At 44.9% G+C, this 16,343-nt stretch overlaps 1 protein-coding gene across 10 annotated transcripts in view; it reads left to right on the top strand.

Annotated features, from left to right (window-relative positions):
• The window catches only part of LOC138627793 (protein FAM131B-like), a 43,006-nt gene that overhangs the window by 13,268 nt on the left and 13,395 nt on the right, over window positions 1-16,343 (top strand). For 2 of the 10 annotated variants that reach the window (XM_069710373.1, XM_069710371.1), the window contains exons 2-3: window positions 1,999-2,036; window positions 13,015-13,035. The exons of 1 other annotated variant lie outside the window; for it this stretch is intronic. In XM_069710373.1, the coding sequence (XP_069566474.1) occupies window positions 1,999-2,036; window positions 13,015-13,035 (59 nt within the window). Of the gene's footprint in view, window positions 1-1,998; window positions 2,037-13,014; window positions 13,036-15,308; window positions 15,336-15,581; window positions 15,604-16,343 lie in introns of those variants that run through there. 7 more of the 10 variants (XM_069710375.1, XM_069710379.1, XM_069710372.1 and 4 more) reach the window with 6 other exon arrangements.

The following is a 16,343-nucleotide window of genomic DNA, read 5'->3' as shown; positions in this document are numbered from 1 at the left end:
ATATCGATCTGAGTAGAGAGCCGAGGTCTCCATTGAAGGCCGAGATATTTTTAGGAGGTGTCGATCTGGCGGGTGGGGTGTGTGTGTGTGTGTGTGTGTGTGTGTGGGGGGGGGTGTCGTAAAGGTCCCACGTATGTTCGATGAACACGGGGACGTAAGAAATACGGAGTCTCGGCGCGGAGAAGTGAGTCGGGAACCGGCCGTATTGACGAGCTCTTATCTCCGCCGGCGGCTTATTTCACGAAGTCGTGACTAATTTGCGCAGCACTCGACTTGAAGTGTGACGCTCAAATGATGTCAACAATCGATTCATCGTCGGTTTAAATTCGTCGAATAAATCGATGGAGCCGTAAAATCGATGCGTACGTGAGGACTCATCAGAGATCAGAGAGGAGGAAACAAAGTGGAGGCGGCTGCCAGCTGGAGGCAGGACAGAAAATGAGGTAATAGGGGAGCTTTTACAGCCCGTGGTGAGGGAGGGGGGAGGAGGGGGGAGGAGGCGGGGTGACCAGGTGAACTACATTAGCTGACAGCACCCTCCCCCGAAGCCTCCTGAATCATTGCAGTGGAGGACCGAGTGGGAGTGATGTCATCATTAGGTGATTTATTGTCTGCTGTCAGACCAACTGGAGGATTTAAAGCAGAACAACCAGAGTTTCTTCTGTTAGTTTCAGCTCTTATTTACTGTCGTTTAAATTATAAAACGTACCGGAGCCCGTCTGAGCACCTGACGACTGTGTCCGTCTTCAAATGAGGCGTTCAGGCGCTGTTTGTGAAAGTAGACTGCAATATAAAAGAGTTCGTAGCTTCCGGCTCTGAAAAACAGTTCCAGAAGTGTCTTCAGCTGCAATACCAGCGAGTGCCACTAGAGGTCGGCTCCAAAAAGCCTCCGGCTCCATAGACTCCCATTCAACTTCTCTCATCAAATCCAAAGTGAATAAAATGTGTCCATCAGTTCTCTCGGTGTTGTTAGCTAAAGTCACTCCTTCTTCTTAGTTTTCTGGAGGTCCATCTGAAAATAATCCCTCATTCATTAGAAAAGAAGATTCAAGAAGACCTGTTTTGTATCAAATATAAAACATCAAGATCGGCGACGGCATGAAAAGTTCTGATCAAGATTTTGTATCTTGAGGTAACAGACCTGCTCTGTGGGGTTTTAGACGTCCTGTGAACCAAAACAACCCGATTTGCTGAGGATCACCGACTCAGCGCCGCCCGAGACGACCGTGACTGGTTTTAAAGAAAACAATAAAAAACAAGCCACAGCTGAGTGATATCTGGGCTGCAAGCGCACGTTATGAAAACTAATCAGTCTGAATATGGAGCTTAAAAAAAACACTGTCCCTACCATGAACACAGGTTTATCAGAGATTGGAGGTCAGACTCAAGGTCGTTGTGAAATCCAAGGAAGAAGAAGGTCGAGTCGGGTTCGTCGCCGTCCTCTAAAGAAAAACACAGCAGCTCCTGTTTTTCTTGTCTTATTGCCTCTCAATTATTAAAGGCGGTTCGTTACTTTTTGAACAATAACGCGGATGCTCCTCTCATCATCCTTGAAAATATTCCATCATCATCATCATCATCATCATCATCTCTGGCCTCCGTGACTCACACTGGTTGTGCCCTCTGTGTGCCAAAGCTTGGCGTGGATAATTAATCTAATTTTAGCTCGCTGTGTGTGTGTGTGTGTGTGTGTGTGTGTGTGTGTGTGTGTGTGTGTGTGTGTGTGTGTGTGTGTGTGTGTGTGTGTGTGTGTGTGTGTGTGAGGGAGAAATACTGGACAGCGCTGTCATTTTCCCTCAGCGAGGATGCCGTCGGCGGCATCGGTCTGCCACGCCGTTATCTTCCTCCCCCGTCTCTCGTATCGGGAGACAAAAGCCGATATTCTCCGTGTCTTATTCTGCATGTGGTTTTTAATACCTGCAGCTGAAGCACCTGATAATGAAACGATATTAAATTCATGCCATTTCTTTTCTCTCTCTCTCTCTCTCCCTCTCCCAGCAGTGGATGCGGTGCCGGTACAGAAAGATGGGGATCAGGTAAAAAAAAAAAAAAAAAAAAACCGCCGTTATCTTCTATCTTTTTTTTTTTTTTTTATGCCGTAAACGCTGTTTTTCTACACACCTCGTGACATCTGAACGATCCTCGTCTCCTCGAGTTTGTTTCCAGGATGTTGTAGCCTGGTGTTACCTCCATTATGGTCTGGAAACCCCTGTTTGCATGAAGGTTCGTGCAGCCGCTCTGAAGGGTGAAACAATAAGCTCCAGGTTGGCTAAAAGCGATGACGTTGAAGACCTGGCTTTTTGTTTTTCCTGTGGTAGTTTTGACGGTTAAAAGGCGCGTGATTAGGATGCAATGATTCCCAACGGAGGAGCGGTTCCGACCCAGATGTGGTGAGTTTTGGGTTTTTGGGAACTGAAGGAGTGTAAATGGTTCAGAGGGAGAAAAAAGAAAAGTGTCCTCAAATGTCCACGGTCGAGGTTGAAAATGACAAAAATCTTAAATCTTATCATCTACTGCTTCAGACTACAATAGCAGCTACGTACCAATTGGCGGTTTTGAGCTGCATTGTGGGTAATGTCGGCGTCAGGTTTGCATTAAAAAATAAAATAAAATAAAAGTGGACGTAGCCTCTGGGACTTCATCCAAAAAGGTTTTCCCGAAGAGATGGTTTTGAAGCGGCGCCCGACTCCGCCCATCTCCGCTAATCCAAACAATGTACGTGCGCTTGAACGTAGCACGCTTACCGTCTCAGAGATGTAATGCAGAACTTTAATAAATATAATTAATAAAGTAACTACCTAACCTAACCTTTAAGCTTTTGATTCAATTTAAATCAGTGGATTCTATCAAAAAATTCTCCGTAGTACAGTTTTCATAAACGCTAAACTGAGTCTGTAACGTGTTTATTTCTGCTGTAAATTTGGGCCATTTTAACATGAGGGATCAACGGGAGCCTCTAGTGGCCGTTCGAGGAACTGCAGTTCTTGACAAATGGCTTCATTTTTCTGTCCTTGAAGTTGACGCTTGGCACGGTTGACCACGATCACACCACGATTGTCCCCCCTTTTAGCTCCCCCTACAGGCCTGTACTCACATTGCGCTTTTTTACGCTCCAGATCCGAGCGTGTTTACGTCGCTAACGATGAGACTGCGTTTTAGCTCATGCATGCACCTACGCAACACAACGAAATTGTATTTTTAGCGCAGGAATTTGTGAGAACCAAAACCGTTATCGATCCAAATATCCTCGACTGTATTAAAAAGAAGAAAAGACTTCTACGGTGTACACGGAGTAACAGCAGATTTAAACAAATTGTGATTTGTTCCGTCTTTCCGCTCTGATTTTAAAAAGTGAGCAACGTCTAAATACACAAATCTCCCAGTTTGTGGTCGTGAATCTTTCCAACAAAAACGGCTGCCAAACAGCGAGACGTCCTCCACCGAGCCTGAGTCAGCTGCCCGACCTCCATATACACGGTTATTCATTTTTTACTGCTGAAGACCAGACTGAAGGAAAACATTTCACCAAAAAAAAAGCCCAGACGTCCGTCTGCTAGCATCACCGGGGACGTCTGTGAGTCAGTCTGCAGACAGGTGGTGAAATATTAAAGACGGTGGCGTCGTCGTGGCGACCGAGACGGAAAGACAACCACAGTTCTTCTTTATTTTTATTCGTCCCGGGAAGTTTCTGTTAATTGGTTTTGAGATGGCGCCTGACATCAGAGAGGATTGTGGGTTTGAAACACCCCGAGGCCGGCCGCGGCCTTATTGTCAGAGTCGATGCACGTTTTTCTTTCCCTACGGTCTTCATAGTTTCAGGATAATTAGCGCCTCTAAATCGTCCGAGGTGTAAACGCCTGTCTGTCTTGCATGTGTCAGCCGTGTGATCGCCCGACAACTTGTCCTGGGAGTCTCTCACTCGCTGTTCAGCGTTGAAAGGCTCAGGCGTGATAAGCAGGTGTAGATAAGTGACTGACGGATGGATGTCTTCTTAGTTTTTGGGGTTAGCGGGGGAGGAGGGGGGGGGGGGTCTACAACCACCTTTACATTAAAGATGAAAATCAGCACTTTTACTCTCACAGTCGGTTTTATATGAAATCCAATCGTCTGTTCCTTCATTTAAAAGTCCTGAATGTTTACAGTGTGCTGAACCTGAACCTGTTTCAGTATTAATGTCTCATGATGACATCTGGTGATCGTTTATTGACTTTTGATATCAATACAGATGCATTTAGTTCAAAACTGTTCCCTTAACGAAACTTACTCGATTCCAATTTTTAAAAAAATGGTTTCTTCATGTTAAAAGAGAGTTTTTCCTTCTGTTGGAGGTTTCTTCTGTTAAAAGAGAGTTTTTCCTTCTGTTGGAGGTTTCTTCTGTTAAAAGAGAGTTTTTCCTTCTGTTGGAGGTTTCTTCATGTTAAAAGATAGTTTTTTTCTTCTGTTGGAGGTTTCTTCTGTTAAAAGAGAGTTTTTTTCTTCTGTTGAAGGTTTCTTCATGTTAAAAGAGAGATTTTCCTTCTGTTGGAGGTTTCTTCTGTTAAAAGAGAGTTTTTCCTTCTGTTGGAGGTTTCTTCTGTTAAAAGAGAGTTTTTCCTTCTGTTGAAGGTTTCTTCATGTTAAAAGAGAGTTTTTCCTTCTGTTGGAGGTTTCTTCTGTTAAAAGAGAGTTTTTCCTTCTGTTGGAGGTTTCTTCATGTTAAAAGAGAGTTTTTTTCTTTCTGTTGGAGGTTTCTTCATGTTAAAAGAGAGTTTTTCCTTCTGATGGAGGTTTCTTCTGTTAAAAGAGAGTTTTTTTCATGTTAAAAGGTTTCTTCATGTTAAAAGAGAGTTTTTTTTCTTTCTGTTGGAGGTTTCTTCATGTTAAAAGAGAGTTTTTCCTTCTGATGGAGGTTTCTTCTGTTAAAAGATAGTTTTTTTCTTCTGTTGAAGGTTTCTTCATGTTAAAGAGTTTTTCCTTCTGTTGGAGGTTTCTTCCTTAAAGGGGAGTTATTTCCTTTTAGATCATGTGTTAATTGTTAAATTGTTGAATTGTTGGGTTCCTCTGTATAAAATTTCAAGTTCAAAGTTGGGTACCCTGCTTGTGACGGTCTAAAAGCTGCTTCAGAGTCTAGAAAAATATTAATTGAATCTACTGACCGTGTCTCTGTATCTGTCAGGAATTGTAAAAAAAAGAGAAAAAAAAAGCAACGTATTGTGACAAAAACCGTCGGTGTCAACTTGCAGAGGCTCGTATCAGTCAAACCAGACTGTGTGTGTGTGTGTGTGTGTGTGTGTGTGTGTGTGTGTGTGTGTGTGTGTGTGTGTGTGTGTGTGTGTGTGTGTGTGTGTGTGTGTGTGTGTGTGTGTGTGCACGGCTGCACTCTTGCGACTGTCTGTGCGTGACCGGGTGTGAAGGTGCGTCTGTGTTGATAGTCTCTTACCGAGGCCACAGAGCTGCTCTCCCCGGGGCTCGGCCTATTACCGAGCCATGTATCACTTCTCAGCTGTGGACCCTGGAGAGGGAGGGGGGGAGAGGGAGGAAGAGGGAGGAAGAGGGAGACACAAACAGAGACATCTTTTTGTTGTTCCATCACCGTCTGCCGGCTTGTTTTCCTCCACTCGTTTCTATCTGCCTCCTACGTCGAGGTCGGAGGGCCGACATGCTCCGGCTCTATTAATATCTCAGACTAACATCAGTTTTTGCGCCTAAACAAGTGAAAGCAAGACACAAACGTAACTCTAAACTCACGCCAGCGGTAGTTCGTGACAACAACTCGCTTCAAATCTGGACCGCATTTCCCAGAAGCCCCTTGGCTTGACGTCAGACGTGCGTTCCGGCCCGAAGTGTTCGACACATCTCTGATTTTTTTTGGGGCTCGGTATCAGAATGTATTTTTTGATGTTTCTTGTTAAGCACCGATCCCCCGGCAGCCTTCGAGTTGTTTACTTCCCGATAACACGACTTCCTCTGTGTAACTTACAGACCGGCAGAGAGAGAGAGGGAGACGGGAAGCCGGCAGGCGGGGAGGGATTTCAGAGATGATTCAGACGAACAAACACGCAGCAGACCGACAGACCGAATAAATCCAAACACACTTTTATAAAAAAAAACAACAACAATCCAGGCTGCGAACGTGAAAGAGCTGCCGAGAGTTAACGAGTCGAACCGACGCAGGAATATAAAACTTCAGACCAGAGATGAAAAATAAAAGTCTCGGCTATGTGTAGCGTGTTTATAAGATTCGACTGCACGATGCATCTCGAAGCAGTAAAGATAATGAAGGAAAATCAAACAGATTATTTTCTGTAGCCTACAATTTACAGATGCACCCTGAACGCCTCACACGGAGACTATCGGTAAACACTACAAATTACAGATATCCCCTGAACGCCTCACATTCAGGCTATGGTATAACTACAATTTTACCAATACTAGCTCAGTGCTGTGTTTGTCCTCTGATCTCTGTGTCTGTCCTCTGATCTCTGTGTCTCACTGTGGGCGGAGCTTAAACCTCTGCTGTGTTTGTCCTCTGATCTGTGTCTCACTGTGGGCGGAGCTTAAACCTCTGCTGTGTTTGTCCTCTGATCTGTGTCTCACTGTGGGCGGAGCTTAAACCTCTGCTGTAACAGAACAGAATCAGGTGTTTTACACGATTACAAACGAATCTGTCTTCAATTATTCAGATATTTTTGATAAATCGGTTTACTACGACCTTTTATACTTCAGTGGTAAATAACAGGTGAGGCGTTAAAGTACCTCTAGAAACTTTACATCACACAAACCTTCAGGTCACGTATATAACCAAATGAGCTCATCAGTAAAAGCGAAAGAAAACATCCGCGTAGCGTCAGAAACCCGCCGAGAGGCACATTAGCTGAAACACCAGCCTGATTGTGGTTCCACTAAAAGTCAGATCAATACTGAGCGCTGGAAACCAGATCTCCTCTGAGGACGGAGGAGAAACTCACAAAAAGCCCGAGTCAAAGGACGGAAAACACAAACACATCTGACCGAGATCTAGACGTAAATTTATCTCCAGCCGCGTTTAAGTTTTTGTTTTTTCTTCAGTTCAGGGTTTTACAGGCTTCAAACAAGTTTCTTGAAAGCCGCTGAAAAGATTTCCGACCGTCTGTAATGTTCTCCATTGACTGCCCAAACTATAATACCCCCCCCCCCCGCTGGGATTTGAATATTTTAAATACAACAACAAAAAAGCCTCTGAAAACTGCACATCCACATCATGTGAAAGTGAAATTAATTAAGATTAGCAGCTTTTCCACAGGAGGATCCCACAGCTGTGAATGCTTCTTTCATGTGGTACAAACCCGATCACTTGCTTTCTATTACTCGCTGCTTTGTTCTTTATGTGACTTATTGTTCGCCGTTCACCGAGCTTCTGATAAACTTCAACCTTTTTCAACCGAAGCGGCCTCCAAACTTTTAGTGACGTAAAAGACATAAATAAATCGTGTTTTTTCTGTACTAGCCTGCATAAATTCTGCTTTTAGAGTAAGATGAAAGTTTTTAACGTTTTTAACACCTGTATGTGGTGTTTTTATATTCTAGAAGACTCAAAAAACACGGAATCAGACAATCAGGGTTTCATATGTCACAAACTGAAGGAACCAATCAACGAGCAGGGCGGGGCTTTTCCTTATTCCTCCAGCTGCGCTGGCGATAGGGTGGGCGGAGACAGAGGCGGAGACAGGCGGGGACAGAGGCGTGGACAGAGGCGGAGACAGAGGCGGGGACAGAGGCGGGGACAGAGGCGGGGACTATTCAGAGGTGGCGAGTTACGTCGAAGACACTTTTTTTTATGGGAAAAAAACCGTGTAGATATGTAATTTAAATGGACACAGATGAGTTATTAGAGGTTGGTCAGAATCTGGAGGAACTTTAAGTATTTTCAACCTAATTAGACGTAAACTGTACTGTAATTTGGCAATATCTAAAATGATTGGTAGTGTTTGTCATATTTGCAGCTCGTATTTTCTCATTCAGGTGCAAAAACATGCTGCCATTGAGAATATATGTAATTAATATTATATTATTCTGCTGTAATGTATATCGATGCATCAGAAACTTTAGAGCAGTTCTGTCTCCATATTATTACATATTATTACATATTATTACAGCTCCTGTTGTTGGTTATTTGTATTGTTATTTCTTTTACATATTCATTGTTCTTATCTGTTTTTATTTACTATCGTTAAGCTGCTATAACGACCGAATCTGCCCGCTTAGGGGGGGGATCAATAAAAGTTTATCTTAATGTTTTATCTTATCATTGAAAGAGAGAACCAATCATCCGGCCCACTGCATGCTGGGAAAGAGCTGAGCGCCCTGTGACCCTGAGCAGGATAAAATAGATGAACCGACAGCCGACCGGACGGCAGTCGTTGTTTTTTTTGTTTTTTTTTGGTGTAAAGTGTGTCGTTCGGTGGTGGAAACGTTTGAAGGCGTGACTCCGGCATAAAGAGACGATTTAAAACGGCCGTCGGTTCACGGAGGAAGTCTGTCGATGTTATCGCGTCCGAACGGATCCGAGGTTTCCAGCTGCCGGCGTCTCGCTTCGATTCGGAGAAAACTCACTATTGACGAGGGAGAGCTGAGCTGCTGAAACATTCTTTGTGGAGTCGATCTGAACACACACACACACACACACACACACACACACACACACACACACACACACACACACACACACACACACACACACACACACACACACACACACACACACACACACACACACACACACACAGAGTCCAAGGACACGGACAACGTGTTTTCTCAACATTATAAATCACGGCTGAAACCTCCTACACACAGTTATTAATTCGTTTCCGTGAGCAACACACTGACCTTCAACCTCCGCTTTGTTTGCATTATGTGAATAATTTAGAGGCGAGGACCAACAGTTTTCTGCTCGGCAGCGCGGAGACTATAATTTATTTGCCGAAGCTCGACAGGGTCGTCGATCAATACCGAGGACTGAATGATGACTCGGCCGGCTGCGCAGGTTTTTTTTTTTTTAAGGATTTCAGAAGGCTCACTTTGCTGGAACGTGAGAAATATCTAAAAAAAAAACTAGCGCAGGGATTGGCGTGAAATTTGGTGCAAACGTTCACGTCAACCGGACGATGAATCCTACTGAGGTTAACGTTTTTGGTTTGTTTTGTTTTTTTGTGAGAAAACAAAAATCCGTTGCTCATTTCAGGGTCGTTTTAAAACGTTTTCCAGCCTCTTAAATTGGAATATTTTCTGGTTCTTTTCCTCCTCTGTGAAAATAAACTTAATATCTTTTGGTTCAAACGAGACGTTTAATGCTTAATCTTCAGCTTTGGGAAAACCTGGTTGACTTTTTAAATACTGTATATAAGAGTGGACGTCGTCTCCGGGTCAAAACAACACAGAAGAGAACGTCAAAATGCAGTACCACCGAGGGCCAGTAGGGGCTGGCTCCATAGACGTTAATCAGGTTTATTACAGCAAAAATACTAAAAGCTGCATTCCTAAACGTTAATAAAATGTCCAACTACAGCTCTTTTCCAGCTGTTAGGAAGGTTTGAACCTGCTGGAAAGATTTTTTTTCAACCACCCTGGAAACTCAAACGTTTTAATCTAAGAATCATTTATCGACTACCAGTAAACCGTTTATGAATTACAGGAAAGTGGTATTCACATCTTTGTTCTGACTTTGAGTCAGAACAAACGTACGGGACGTACGGGAGCTTCGGTCAGGGAGGAGATAACGTTTATCGGCGTCGAACGACTTCCTGCCCGAAACCAACGGGAGCCGACGGAGGTCATAAATGACTCGACGTCCCTTTAACACCGAATACATTAACATTTAACTAAAAGAGATCCCAATCGCGGATGATGTATCGCTGCTGCGTTAGTAAACTCTCTTATAACTCACAATCAGACACAGCCTTTTTCCAGATAATGACACCTCTGCGGATCCGCGGCCGATTTATTCTGGTTGTTGAGATGGATTTTTGAGCCCGAGCCGCATCGTCGCGAAGAAGCGTCATTTAATCCAGTTCAGAGTTTCAGTGATTAACATGTTGTTTTTTTGTTCAGGAGTTGTTTTTTTTTCTCCTTTGTGAATAAATGAAGGTTAAAAATTCTCGCTCGTGACCCCCCCCCCCTCCCACCACCACCACCACCCCCTCTCTCTTCCCCCCGTTACCGTGGTCGCCGAGGCGACAGGTGACGGAGAGCTTTGCTAAAATCCCAGCGCCGAGCTCAAGGGTCGCTTTTGTTAAAGGAGGATTATTCTCACTCCTCATTCAGTTGTCGGGAAAATAAACATCTCGTGACATGAATATTACATCGACGCCTCGGCGAGGCGGAATTAATTCGAGCGTTCGGCTTCGGCTCGCCCCGTGGTTTCAATTTGCTAACCGTCCCGTGTGTTTGACGCCAGACGAGGGAAAATGTTAATCAGGGCGGGGAGGCCTCAAAACCGAGTCAGACACCAAATTCGCGTCCGTTCATGTGGATGTTGTGGTCGTGGAGCAACTTGAGCAGCAGCTGATTAAAGCGTGAATAAATCCAGAGGAAGAGGCCGAGCTCGTTTTTAATAACCGCTACTTCCTCTTTCTTCCACTTCTTCACTGGTCCTCCCAAATACATGTTATTACTGTGTTGACGTTTCTAAAATATAAAAAGGGCTCTTGACCCTTTTGGTTACTTCGATGTCTTTAATCGTTCGGCTGTAGATGTTTATGAATCGGCTCTGTTGCTCCTGTGAAATTAATTTGCGGCTGCAATAATTCAATTTTTATGTCAAAGACAGGTCAAGACTTCTTCTTTTATTCTGATGTCACGGATTAAAATAAACTGGTAAAGGCTGAAAAAAAAATGGCTGCTAAATAGTTTTTTATGAGAGAAATGTGAAGACATGAACGTGATATTAAAAAAAACCTTTTCATACGCCGATGTCCACCGAGACTCGTTTTAACGGGGCAGTTTGGAGGAAATAAATCTGGTTTTCAGGAGTCATGTTGAGGTTACAGAAACAAACGAGCACAAAACAGATCAACGATCAGATTTCACGTCTCTACACTCGGTGATGTCACAGACGAGGTTTCAAAGGTGAAATAAAAAAGTTAAAATTTCATACTGGCCTAAAACCCCCCGACAGACACTTGATCCCGGTCGATCGGCCTCGGTCGGCGGCGCCGCTGCTGTGCGACGACGGAGATAAAGTTTGGCATTTACTTTGACATAAAGTATTTTCCGTTTCACCTCTCATGCGGTCTGCGATCTGTGAACTCGGATGCTTCGGCTACGATAACAAGCTCACGGTGCCAGTGAGAAAGAAAAAAAATCTCCTCGGGCCGCTGGGACAAAGAGGCCGATATTAAAAAAAATAAAAATAAATAAAAAGTCAAAAATCCTTTTTGACAGCTGTCTACTTAAATTCTCTGGAGCAACCGGAGTTTAAAATATATTCCTGTTTCACTGTGTTTGTGCCTGTTGTACAGTAACATGAATAGGCATGACGGCCTGTGTGTGTGTGTGTGTGTGTGTGTGTGTGTGTGCGTGTGTGTGTGTGTGTGTGTGTGTGTGTGTGTGTGTGTGTGTGTGTGTGTGTGTGTGTGTGTGTGTGTGTGTGTGTGTGTGTGTGTGTGTGTGTGTGTGTGTGTGTGTGTGTGTGTGTGTGTGTGTGTGTGTGTGTGTGTGTGCATACAGGGACACAAAATACATGCTGTCCAGGTTTGGCCACCCATCAGATTCGCCGTTGCCCCCGGCAACAGAGTCCCTACTTGGACGGTATCCGTTGGTTATCTAAACATTGTGAGCAGTGCGGACGGACAAAAGAGGGACGGCGCAGCAGGCGGCGTAAAGGCGGCACAAAATACACCATTTTCTACATTAAGTCTGTATTAAACGTTTAAACAGACGCTGTTGACACAGAGCTGCTTTCTTTAGTGGTTTAAGTTTAAAATGAAGATTTCAAGACACCCGTTGTTACCGCTGGTAACGGGACTATTTGTGATTTTAACGGTGAAACTGGAGCAGAGAAACATCAGATTATGGGGAAAAAAAAACAAATCTTCAACAGGCCCCCTACAGCCAAGTGTTCCTGAGCCCATGCAGCGATTTCCACTCAGAGAATCGTGGCTGTTTTCAATGATTGAGAACGCTGTTGCCGTGGCGCCACAGTTCAGGTGGTTTTGCGGCGAATGTTTTCCCCTCAGAATTCCAGGAAATTCGTGTTTCTGAGTGACGTTCAACGTTTCGAGAGGGGGCGGAGCTTCACCGTCCAAAGACCGAAGAAGGAGACACCAGGTGGGTTTTCTTTGACGTCGGCGGTGGTGGTGTCACCGTGAAATTCATCCCCACAGAGTCAGACTGTCGACACCGAGTTCTACCGGGAACCTTCTGGTGGTTCTGTTCTGGTTCAGACTTCTTCTCCGCTTCGTAGTCTTCAGGTCAGTCTGGGTTTTTTGTGCTTCCTGTTTTCTTGTTTTTGCTTCCTGCCCTTTTTTTTTTTGTTTCACCTGTCCCTCGTTGTCCTTCCCTCCCTGCTGTATTTCAGTCTGTGTGCTCTTTCTTCTTCCCTCGTTGTCAATTTGTTGCTGCGTCTTTTGAAACTACCACGGCAACAGAGAAACGCTCGCCTGTTTGTTTTTTTGAACACACGTGTTGAAGAGTTTCTGTTTCTGCCCCCCAAAAAGAAATTTGCCCCCAAAAATCTGATGTTTTTCTGCTCCAGTTTCAGGTCAATGATGAAATCACCGAGGAAAAGTTGAACTTTTTCCGATCGCGCGGCGCTTCGACCTTTATTTAAAACTTCATCTCGTTTTCAATTCAATTTCGAACCGGATTCGCATAAAATCAACGGACTAAAGAAAAGTTGGAAACAGAACGGCCAGAAACAGTTTGCGTCGCCTGAATGGAACGAACTTTCGACACCTTCGATGTCCAAAAAGTGTTTAAAATTAGCGTAACTGGGGAGTGACGCCTCCTTCTTCCCTTCGGTTAAATCTGTCTTCTCTGCTTTACTTTTCCCGTGCCGAGTTTTCCTGGGAAGGAATCAATGTAAGTCTCCTTGTTTACATCTCCTGTTCTCTCCTCCTGTCATTTCCCCTCCATCACTCACCTGCTACCTGAGTACATAAGTCGGACATCCTGCTCGCTTATCCGCCGTGCCGCTCTCTTCCTTATCTCTCTCTCGCCCCCCCTTTTTTTTTTTCCCTCTCTCTCTCTCCCTCTCTCTCTCTCTCTCTCTCGCCCGTGTCCTCTCTTGGCCCGCCGCTAATCTACTGTACTGCAAGCTTCGTATATATACGCGGAGTCGCAGATAACAGGCTGTAATAAGCTTATCTCGTCCACAGCCGAAGCGTACAAGTCCCGGTTTCCACAGAAAAGCAGGCGCATGATGAAGTGGCATCGCGGCTCAGCTGTTTCTGTACCTTCAGCAGAATTTACTTTGCACGATGCACTTTTCTTTTTTTTTTTTTGGTTGGGGGGAGGGGGGGGGGTTCGGACTTAAAAGCTGCCCGGAGGCAAAAAAAGAAATAATTCATAAATAATAAAATCGCCCATTTGGAGACACATTTCTGGTTTCCAGCAGCAGAAAGTCTTTTTCGGATAAACGGAGACATTTCTGACCCGAAGGCAGCAGAGTTTAAGACGGAAGGAAAACCTGTCTTCTGATTGGCTGAGTCTTTTCTGAGTGACACACGCTCAGGCCAACCATAGTTTGCAATAAAATGTCCACAAAGCCAAAAAGCTTCGTAGCGCTACAGAGTGGCTACGTTACGACGCGTGAGCGCTTTAACCCAACATAATAACAATAACAATAATAAGCTGAAAGCAGCTGGCCGCTAACTGCTAACATTTCTCCAGAGCTCCAGAGGGAGTTTGAGAAAGACGTTTCTGCACTTGTGGTTTATTACATTTGAGGAGGAGCAGGCTCTCAGGGACCCGAGACTAATGGAGGAGGACGGCTGTAACATCTGTACGCCCGCCGACTTCATTGTGTTGTTACGTGCGCGACACTCCGTTTGGACATCGCGGAGGGACCAGATATAGTTAGTTTGCCTTCGTGTCGTAATTAATGCGCTCAAACTCCAAATATTACATCATCATCTATCACCCCCCACCCCTCCCCCTTCACCCCCCACCGTATAACAGCGTCCACATGTTTTCCCTGCTCCTTCCTACTGTAATTAGCTGTTGGGAGAAGCTCATTAAGAGCTCCGGCTCTGTCTCTTGTGTTCATTAGTTTTCGGGTCGGGTTTGCTGTGAGTGCCGGCGCCAGGAAGTACAGTAGAAACCACACGAGGATGAGCGAAGTGGCCACGCGGTCGGCGTATCTCTTTCAGGATTTAAAAATAGTTTCTTAACTCCTCAAAAACCTGCAAGTCGTGGAGAGGAACAGCATGTGCAGTGTGTTCAATGAGCCAAAGATATCTAACAAGCTGCGATCAAACAGTTCAGAGACTGTCCCTGAACGCAGCACAGCGAGGCAGCAAAGTCCTTCATGAGGACGTTTTTTAAAGCGTCGTCTCTTGATTGACATCAACACGTTGACGTGACCGCTGGTAACGTGAACGTTTGTGATTTCACCGTGAAACCTGAAACTGGAGCAGAGAAACATCAGATTTTGGCACAAATTGTTGGGGGAACAGTAAATCTTCAACATCCCCGCTTTGCAGCCAAGTGTTCCTGAGCCCATGCAGTGATTTCCACGACAGAATCAGGGCTTTTTTTTTGTGGCAAACTCTGGAAACGGTCAACAGAGACTCTCGAAACGCTTCAGACAGTCTAAAGCGATGAAGCGACGAGCCGGGCGACGTGTTTCTGAGTGACGTTCAACGTTTCAAGAGGGGGCGGAGCTTCGCCGTCCAAAGACCGAAAAGAAGGCGCGTCAGGTTCTGGAGACACCAGGTGGGTTTTCTTTGACGTTGGTTGTGTCACCGTGAATTCGTCCCCAGAGTCAGACTGTCGACACCGAGTTCTACCGGGAACCTTCTGAGGCGTCTGTTACGGTTCGGACTTCTTTTCTGCTTCATAGTCTTCAGGTCAGTCTGGGGTTTATTGCTTCCTGTTTCTTGTTTTCACTTCCTGCCTTTTTAGTTTCACCTGATTAGTTTCACCTGTCGCTCGTTGTCCTTCCCTCCCTGCTGTATTTAGTCTGTGTGCTCTTCTTCCCTCTTTGTCTTTTGTTTGTTTCAGTTACCTGAACGGTGGCGCCATGAAGATTTTCTGTTCCCCAAAAAATGTGACCGACAATCTGATGTTTCTCTGCTCCGGTTTCAGGTTCCACGGTGAAATCACAAATGTTCATGTTACCAGCGGTCACGCTAACGTGAGGAACTCAGGTGCTGATGTTGGTAAAGAGACGGAATTTGGAAAATGGATTCACAATCAAAACTTTATGATCTACCCTCATACTGCATAAACGAATTATCCATTGATGGGTGGGGGGAGGGGGGAGGTCACTGTTTCATTGCTGCCTGTTTTCCATGTGAGCACCACTCGAAATGTGTTGATATCCAGGAGTATTTAAGATCGGTAACGTTCGCAGGAACAGACAGAATCAGCCATGAGAGTCAAAGACGGGTTTCGAAGCGACAGGAAGGCCAAGAGGGAAGACCTCGGGTAAAATAGCTGACACAGGTTCAAGCCCCAACCTGAGCCCTCCAATACACATCTCCTGTTATCTGCACCTGTTTCAGTACCAACCCGGTGGCAGGGCAAAACGTGAAATAGACACGCCAGTCCACTACAGCAAAGTGTGAAATAGACACGCCAGTCCACTACAGCAAAACTTGAATTAGACACACTTTGGCCTGTCTAGTCGTGAAGGTTACGCGTTTTCCTGTAGTGGAAGAAAATGAAACCTACTGCATGCGTAGAGACGTGAGATTCACAGGAAAATGAAACGTAAAGCTAATACACGTGGTCGGGGTTTGGAAACGAAAAAAAATAAATCAATAAAAAGGTTTATCACCTCCTGGATTCGAACCTCATTGTCCCGCACGGCAGTCACGAATACCACGAAAAAAATGTCCTTTGTTGCGGCACCTTGGTCACATCATCACGCGTCACATGACATTTACTTGTGTGACATTTTCACACTTTAAAAAAAAAAAGAGTAACTTTCACACCTAGACAGTCAAAAACGTGACTATTTCACACTTTGCTGTAGTGGACCAGTGTGTCTATTTCACGCTTTGCTGTAGTGGATTGGCGTGTCTATTTCACGCTTTGTCGTGACACTTGGTTTTCAGTATCTCCTGGCTCCATCATTTAACCACGTCACAGCTTTTAACACAGGTAACGATTTGTTAAAAACACGGTGTCACTGCACGACGTCCAGCAGTAACCGTCCCATCATG

This window comes from Brachyistius frenatus, unplaced genomic scaffold (assembly GCF_029030835.1).
Source record: "Brachyistius frenatus isolate BFR_SWC_R1_liver_20210118 unplaced genomic scaffold, ASM2903083v1 Contig_91, whole genome shotgun sequence".
NCBI classification, from domain to species: domain Eukaryota; kingdom Metazoa; phylum Chordata; class Actinopteri; family Embiotocidae; genus Brachyistius; species Brachyistius frenatus.
The sequence above is the reverse complement of the archived record's forward strand: the minus strand, read 5'-3'. Positions and strand labels throughout refer to the sequence as shown.